Genomic DNA, 8,394 nt, shown 5'->3' on the forward strand with positions numbered 1-8,394 from the left:
CGTCCACTAAACGATGTCGTCCTCAGAATCCGACCTCCGGTCACCAGACCTGTCAACGGCGGCCTGTCACCGTGTCATTGTCAAGTGTGCCGCTTTGACTTGTCGATTTTTATTAAATTATCTGGAGAAAAAGCTTCTCCAGATAATTGGCCCAGCAAATTCATCACTTCATTGGTCAGTATTTGTCCCTGTAACTGTACTTTATCCTCGTCGCCATAATTATGTACAGTGACCTGCAGAACTGAACAGAGCCCGATCTGGAGAGAAATATTTTTTTTACAAATTGGTTCAAATATGAGCAGAAGATTTATATAATTTAAGATGTAAAATGTGAGACGTTTGTTCTCATACTCACACACTATTGTTCTAGCACAATATGTGTTAGAACCATATAACATAATCGCTCACCTTCATATGCAGAAGTCAACATACTTATGAAAATATGGAAATGATGTACAGTGCATGAAGTCATATAGCCACTTACAAATATGAGTATTAACTTTGTTCAAGAGGAAAAACATCTGTTTTAAATAAGATTAGCAGGAATGAGAATTAGGGTTGGGGTTTTATCTGATGAATCCCTGCATGTTGAACCTGCACTTTACACCGTTTTACCAGCACTAGTGTAAGCGTGTCTGCAGATGCATTAACGTTGAGGACGAAGCGATTTTAAGAACATATATTACCAGATAATTCCCAGGCAAGTCTGGAATGTTCCGGATGGGAACAGGCCATAGGAACCTGTTAACAGAAGAAGAAGGACGATCTGCAGCCTCGCCGGACGGACGGATCGGAGAGCTCAGGTACCGCAGGACACGGCGGCGCAGGAAATGAGGAGGTAAGGAGTTCAGGAGGGACGAGGAAGAAAAAAAAACAGATGAAGGAGAGAAAATGTAATTGAGGGCTGATTACTGTGCCTTGGGAGGTTAGAGTTTATTAATATGTCACTTTCAATAAAGATGCACTCGTATTCAGATGGCTGTTGTCATGGAAACCCCATTTACTTTCGGCATGGAAGAGGCAAAAGGTTATCGACACAGATTTCAACACAGAGAGGAGCCACCAGAGTGAAGCTCTCTGTCTTTCTCTCTGTAGAAGAAAAAGGAAATATTTAATATTCATGCCGAAGTGAAGATTGATTTTTTTTTTTTTCTGTCTCTCTCCTGCATTTCACACCAGCCTTTCCAAACCGCCTGTGACAGGGTCGGGGACGCGGGTCTCATTCCCCCCCGACTCGGCCGCCCTCATCAGAAGCCCTCGGCTCAAACACGGCCGTATTTACCCTCGGCGCTTTATGAGGCTCCCTCTGTCTCTCACACGGCTCATGAATGAGGGATGAACTCTGCCATTTTCATCACGTCTCTCTCTCTCTCTCTCTACCTCTCTCGCCCGCGTCTCCAGAATGCCGGGCCTTATCTCGTATGGACTAAATGTGCCGCTAATGCCGAACGGCAGCAGAGGCCTCCATTAAATTCAATTGGGGGAAGGTTTAGTATTCGGGGTTTTGCGTGATTGACTGAAACTATTGAGGCTCTTAGGATCGGAATTAACGATCTGAGAAAATATATTTTAATGCGTTCCAGGCTGCCTTTTTACCGTGAATTTGGTAATATTAATATGGGTTTTGAATCATGAGTGTGGGATGCTTATTAAATGGCGATGGCAATACAACGTCATACCCAGACATACCAGGTTTTAATAATCATAAAGGCTTCATTTTAACTACATGGTCTTATGTCAGCATGATGACCGGGTGCTGCTGGGCTCCCAGCATGCACCATTCAGCCTGATATCAGGGCTCTGATCATGGACTGCAGCCGCTGGTCAGGTGACTGTTAAAAAAAAAAAAAAGTGAGGTGATTGTGAGACACTGCAGCACAGCACACGGTGAGACGGTGAAATGTGTCCACTGTATTTAACCATCACCCTTGGTGAGCAGTGGACACCATGAAAGGCGCCCGGTGAGCAGTGTGAGGGGACGGTGGCACCTCAGTGGCACCTTGGCAGATCGGGATTCGAACCGGCAACCTTCTGCTTACGGGGGCGCCCACTGCCCCAAATATACGGACACCTGGTTTATGGTTCTTCGCCTGAGCGTGCGTTTTCGTCCTCCTTGTCCCCCTGTGTTTGTGTCCTGTCTCTGCGCTTCTGTCTCTGCGCTTCTAGAAACTGTGCATGTGCAGACGTGGAAGCCCGTTATCGCCGCTGCATTCATACTGACCTCACTTCCCTTGGCAAACACTTGTGGCGCATGCAGATAAGCCTCCCATTGGCTGGGGGGATTCCTCCGACAGGAAGTGGCACAATGGCCTGTCTGTTAGCCCACGGCGAACCACACCTGCCACCGGCCAGACCAGAATAAGCAGATTACGGCACTTCCCGTCTGCCCTGTACCTGCCGCTCAGACCTCATTCGTCACGGTGCTCCTCCCGCGAGTAACGCGAAACGTTATGAGACGCGACCCTGTTACCTCCAGCTGCGGAGAATGTCACTTTAGTCCCAATTCTACATCGGGTGAAGGGGAAACAAAAGAAAATTGATTTTGGAACCTGAACAAATATCAATGGGTGGAGCTGCGAACTATACTGCAGCCAGCCAGCCAGCAGGGGCGCTAGACCTGTGGTGGCTCCACTTGTTAAACTGATCTTTGAATATGAAGTGAAGTGATTGTCACTAGTGATACACAGCAGCACAGCACATGGTGCACACAGTAAAATTTGTCCTCTGCATTTAACCATCACCCTGAGTGAGCAGTGGGCACTATGACAGGTGATCGGGGAGCAGTGTGTGGGGAGGGTGCTTTGCTCAGTGGCACCTCAGTAGCGCCATGGCAACCTTCTGATTACGGGGCTTCCGTAACCGCTAGGCCACCACTGTCCCACCAATGCATGCACAGTTTCACTGTAGCCCATGTCTAATTCATCTCCCTCTTTCACTCCACTGCGTTTTTTTATTATCATGAGTGTTGTGGATAAAAGAAGACGAAGAGCGACAGTTACTGTCAAGATGATATCAGATTCAGCAGAATCAGTAACAAATCTCGTTCATTGTTTCAATGTAACATGTAGTCAAGAGCAACCTTATGAAATTCAATTTTATGACTTGTTAAATTTACCTTCTGGTTGTACTGTGTGGATCGATAGAAATGCTTTTTTTGTAGATGTTTTACTGAAATGATCTTTCTGTTTTTGTTTTCATTCTCCAAACTTTTTCTCATCCATGTATATGTGCCACTGAAATACGTTCAACATGAAGCCATCAGTGACGAAGTGGAAAGTTCAAAGTCTTCTGATGGATTCCAGACCCCTGCATATTTACGAAAGCTGAATGCATTACCCTCTGTCACCTCTCGCCAGCCGGTGGGGACCCTTCCCTGTGGCTATTTGGCCTCCAGAGCTGGAGGCCTGCTGGCTTTGACCCGAGGCCACTGCGATATGCCCTGGCCTGGCCTTTTAACGCCGGCTCTCCCCCTGTGGTCTCCTGGTGGAAGAGCGGTGGCTGGAGCTCGGCTGCCTGCACGGCCTCCGTGGCTCCTCTCCACGGTGAGGGATTCTCCAGCTTGGGCAGCGCAGCAGGAGAAATCCTCTCGTTGGCCAGCGGTGCAGTTCCTGTGGGCCGGACCAATCAGACGGGGTGCTGGCATATGCCAGCCCATTGTAGGCCCGGTGATTAGCTGCCCGAAATGGCTCATCACATCTGCCCCTAAGGCAGCAGGGATGCACTATAGCTTTAAAAGAAACAGTAAGGTGATGATGTTAGCCAAGTCTTTAAGATATTTCAAATATTTCTCCACTGTTTGGTCTGCTTTCCGATCCATAGGCATTTCTCAAAAAAATTATTAAATCTGGTCGTGAATTATCACTACTATCTTTATTGCACATCCTTGTCAGCGAAATCTCACATGGTGGCCTAGCGTTTCAGGAAGCGGCCTCGTAATCAGAAGGTTGCCGATTCAAATCCTGATCCTCCAAGGTACCACTGAGTAAAGCACCGTCCCCACACGCTGGTCCCCGGGCGCCTGTCATGGCGGTACACTGCTCACCAAGGGTGATGGTTAAAAGCAGAGGACACGTTTCATTGTGTGCTGTGTATCACAATGACAATCACTAACCCTTTATTTAAGAAATTGAATAATCTATTTGCACACTTGATGAGATTTATAATACGTCCTGTATATGATGAGTGTGAAATATGTATGCAATGGCACCAACGCAAAAGCATGGTTCAAAGTTTTTTACCATATTATTTGAAAGCTTCTGCATTCCCATCATATCTGGCCGAACTTTAAACTTTGTTTTTCACCAGGCAGTGGGTGCCTAGCAGGTAAGGCAGCAGACCCCTAAGAAGAAGGTTGCGGGTTCGAATCCTGAACTGCCGATGTGCCACTGAGGTCCCCTTGATGAAGGTCCCACACACTGCTCCCCGGGCGCCTGTCATGGCTGCCCACTGCTCACCAAGGGTGACATTTCACCATGTCACTGTGTGCTGTGCTTGCTGCTGATCACAGTGACAGTCACTTTTCTCAAACTTGAACTAATATTATCAGCAATATTGTTTCATATCATATCTGATATGTATCATGTCACTTGCATAAAGTTTTCTTTACATGAGGGTTGCATATCAAGTCTATTGAATGTAGGGCTTCCCTACATTTTTCATATCCCTGGGTGGTGTTCATATTTTTCTGGCCCAGTGTGACATGTTATATGTTCTTTACAGAAAATTATGATTTGCTTAGATTTATGGGAAACATAAAGCCAAACCACCAAACAAAGGGTCGATCCTGAGGTTCTCTGGTGGTCCATACCTCCAATTTTCTATAGATGTCATTTATCACTTGGGGCTGACGGGAGAAGGAAGCACAGAGACTGAACATAACGAAAACCCTGATTTATTAACACACACAAATAAACGCGGCGCGATGGCTGAAAACGGGAGAAATAGCTTGGGAGAATGAAAACTAGCCCACACGCGTGTGGCGATTGCCAGAACTCAGAACACATCAGTTGCGTGGGGTGGTAGTAGCCTAGGGGGTAACACACTCTCCTATGAACCAGAAGACCCAGGTTCAAATCCCACTTACTACCGTTGTGTCCCTGAGCAAGACACTTAACCCTGAGTGTCTCCAGGGGGGACTGTCCCTGTAACTACTGATCGTAAGTCATTCTGGATAAGGGCGTCTGCTAAATGCCGTAAATGTAAATGTAAGTTGCCAGGTCCAAAAAGAAGGTCTCACAAAAATGTCGGAACCCTGGCACCCCTTATCCTCCTGTCTCGATTGTCTCCAGATGACGCAAGTCCTGACAACAGCACACAGTGACACGGTGAAATGTGTCCGCTGTATTTAACCATCACCCTTGGTGTGCAGTGGGCAGCACTGGTGGACCTTCATCAAGGGGACCGGTTCCTTACCTGCTAGCCCGGAGTGACATGTGAAGAGAAACAGGTGTTTTTTTATGAAGTAGGTTTTGATCTGTTCGCAGTGTATTTTTATATATTTGATATGTTTCGTAGTTGATTTCTAGTATTGATCTTCTCTGCTGTCCTCCATATCGTCTAAACAGAACTTTGGTTGGTGCTGTTGCTGCTACTGAACCAGGAAGTTCTGGAGCTCCACAGGATGTTTACTGTGGTTCCCTGGAAAAAGGTGGTGGAGATGAGAGGGGGATGTTGTCCTTCTCCAGCCTCTGCAGGAAGTGGAGGAGCTTCTGTATTTTTTAGAGATGGTGGTGGGGGTTGAGAGGCCAGCCGAGGTTGTATCCCTCCTTGTCTACCTTATTAAGTGTTTAAGTGTTTTAGAAAGCTTGAATATTTTATTGTAGGCAGATTTATTGAATATACAAATACATATTTTATATTTGTAGGTCAATGGCAGAGAAAAGTCCATACAAGCAAGAATTATTAAATAAAAGATTGAAAGACAAATGATTTGACATTATGTTGGTCTCAGCCCTATAATTATTGGATCTGACTTGTATCAGTGTGACAGTGGTGCTTCATAAAGGGTTGGGATGAAACCAACGTTCATCTCAGCATCTTCTGTCAAAAAGCTTTTTCATAAATAAAAAGCAGTTTCCATGTAGTTTTTATGATCTAAATGACATGAAGATGTTATTTTATGCAGATGAAGTTGAGCTCAATGTCCTCAGACAGACTGACCCACTTCTGTTCTCCTCCAGCCTGCTGGGCGCCGGTGCTCCAGACCCTCCTGCCCCCTTCATCTCTGTACCAGCCCGTCCCGTTACCTGTGGACCAGTTCTGGTAGCAGCTGAATTCTCCACTCACCCACAACCAGAAGTTCAGAGTGTAGCTGTAGCGCAGACCCATCCAGACATAAGGAGTGGAGGCTTCTCCTGCCTTCTCCCTCACCCAGCGCTGGACCTTCTCAGAAGTGACTGACACCAGGTCCACATGGTACTGTCTGCAGTACATCAGAGCCTCCTTCCAGGTCTTATTCTCACGTACCAGGACCAGATTATCTGGAGGAGATCAGGTACAGGAACAGAGAAGATCTTACAGACAGACCAGGTGAACTCTTCTAAACTCTAGTTTCTAGAGTTTATATCTCACCTTTGTAACAGATAAAAGGAAACCGAGCACCACAATCTTTGTCCATCCATGTTCCTCCCTGACTGATATCAGCTACAGCACAACTCGCTTTATTATTAAGAGGACGTCCTGCTGTCCAGTTCCTGTATGTAGAATTATTCTGGTCTGACCACACCCAGTCTCTGTACAGACCAATCCAAGTATAGCCTGTCAACTGACTTGTGAAGTTTTGATTGTCTTTTCTGTTCCTGATGATGGCCAGGTCTGTGTAGTGCTGTCTGCAGTAGATCTGAGCTTCTGTCCAGGTTCTTCCGGTGGAGTTAATGACATAAATGCCACCAGCGTTGTTCTCTGTGAGGAACATAGTTGCAGTTTTCAGATACATTCATTATATGCTGCCATCATTACAGGAACAGTAGAGAAGCTCCAGATAGTCACACATCTCTCTTCTCCCTCAGCTTTATTAATTCAGCGATTTTCTTACCTTGATAGCAGACAGTTGGATATTTGTTCCAACATCCGTCATCATTCCAGTTGCTATAAGTATTTATCGTTACACAGGCCTCCACTATTCCTGTCTTAATTGGTATATAAGCATTATCAGGCTGACCGAGACTCCAGTTTCTGAATCCTGTATCTGCATGACTGTAGGAATTGTTGTCCTGTATGGACCATCTCCATGTATCCCCATAGTAAAATCCAATCCAGACTGGACCTTTATAACCCTGCTGTACAGTGATGTCCACCATCATCATCATGTCCTCTGTGTCCTCAACAGTGGCCAGGTCAGTGTAATTCCCCCTGCAGTAGCTCTGGGCTTCAGTCCAGGTCATATTCTCATTCACAAAGTGATACTGGAGACCTGCACATGAAGACACACCTGAAGAGAAAAAAAAATTAATTTGAGTACAATCCTCTAATAACTTGTAATATCAAAATTATTATTAGAGGATTGTACTCAAATTACATTTAGTTTTACTGAGACAATAAATAAATAAATTCCAGTACAAAAACCAGGCAAATACAGTCAAACCAGACACAGACTATATTAATGTTCATAGTAAAGTTCATAAACATAAATTCATACCTGATAATAAGAGAACGGTGAAAATAAAATGATCCATTTTCAAGGAGAAAAAGTCAAATCAGACTTTTATCAGATGGAGTTCAGGACAATATTCTGAATGGGAGAACAGAATAACCAGAATGGGACTCTGCACACATTTATAAGTACCTTTCTACAGTATTCTCTAATTTGCATATAATTTTGTATATCCTGCAGCACCAGAAACACACAGAGACACAAAATAAAACTCAGACCTGAAAATCTAATAATGACATTACAGTGTAAATTATAAAAAAAAAAAAAACTGCACATCATGACTTCACATAAAATAAGTTAGTTTATGTATCAGCTGCAACTGTAATATCATGTTTTCAAGCCATAGATATAGATTTTATAAATGATACTTTCATTGTAATCTGATGGTCTTCTGCACCCTCCATGTAGTGTTTTTGTACATTCATGGTTTTCTTTATTTTTCATTTTTACTTATTTCTGTAAAGTTCTGGTTTTGTGAGCTACATATCTGTTTTTTCATAAGTCTCCTGCTTTTAATCTATAAAGATTGTCTTGATTTTAACATCATTAATTTAATCCAGAACTGCAGATTACTTGTGATTATCCTGTTGGAAAAATTTGCATGTAAAAATCTGCTTAAACGCCGGCTGAAAATATCATTTTAAGTCCGGTAAATGTGTCTGATATTTGTTAGATTTTATTACACAACTCTCTATATAGGATGCAAGTGTTGTCTTGTTTATATAACTGTGCAAGGTGTGACA

The 8,394-nt window shown here is 44.2% G+C and overlaps 1 protein-coding gene across 1 annotated transcript; it reads right to left on the reverse strand.

Moving 5' to 3' along the window:
* Nucleotides 1-5,705: 5,705 nt before the first annotated feature.
* Nucleotides 5,706-7,730, reverse strand: LOC114773833 (macrophage mannose receptor 1-like). Its single transcript, XM_028965997.1, has 4 exons — nucleotides 7,637-7,730; nucleotides 7,034-7,429; nucleotides 6,571-6,900; nucleotides 5,706-6,479 (listed from the first exon to the last, which is right to left on the reverse strand). Exons 1-4 carry the CDS (start codon nucleotides 7,671-7,673, stop codon nucleotides 6,112-6,114), a joined length of 1,131 nt encoding a protein of 376 aa, XP_028821830.1. The 5' UTR covers nucleotides 7,674-7,730; the 3' UTR covers nucleotides 5,706-6,111.
* Nucleotides 7,731-8,394: the final 664 nt, after the last annotated feature.

The sequence above is a fragment of the Denticeps clupeoides genome, unplaced genomic scaffold, assembly GCF_900700375.1.
Source record: "Denticeps clupeoides unplaced genomic scaffold, fDenClu1.1, whole genome shotgun sequence".
NCBI classification, from domain to species: Eukaryota; Metazoa; Chordata; class Actinopteri; order Clupeiformes; family Denticipitidae; genus Denticeps; species Denticeps clupeoides.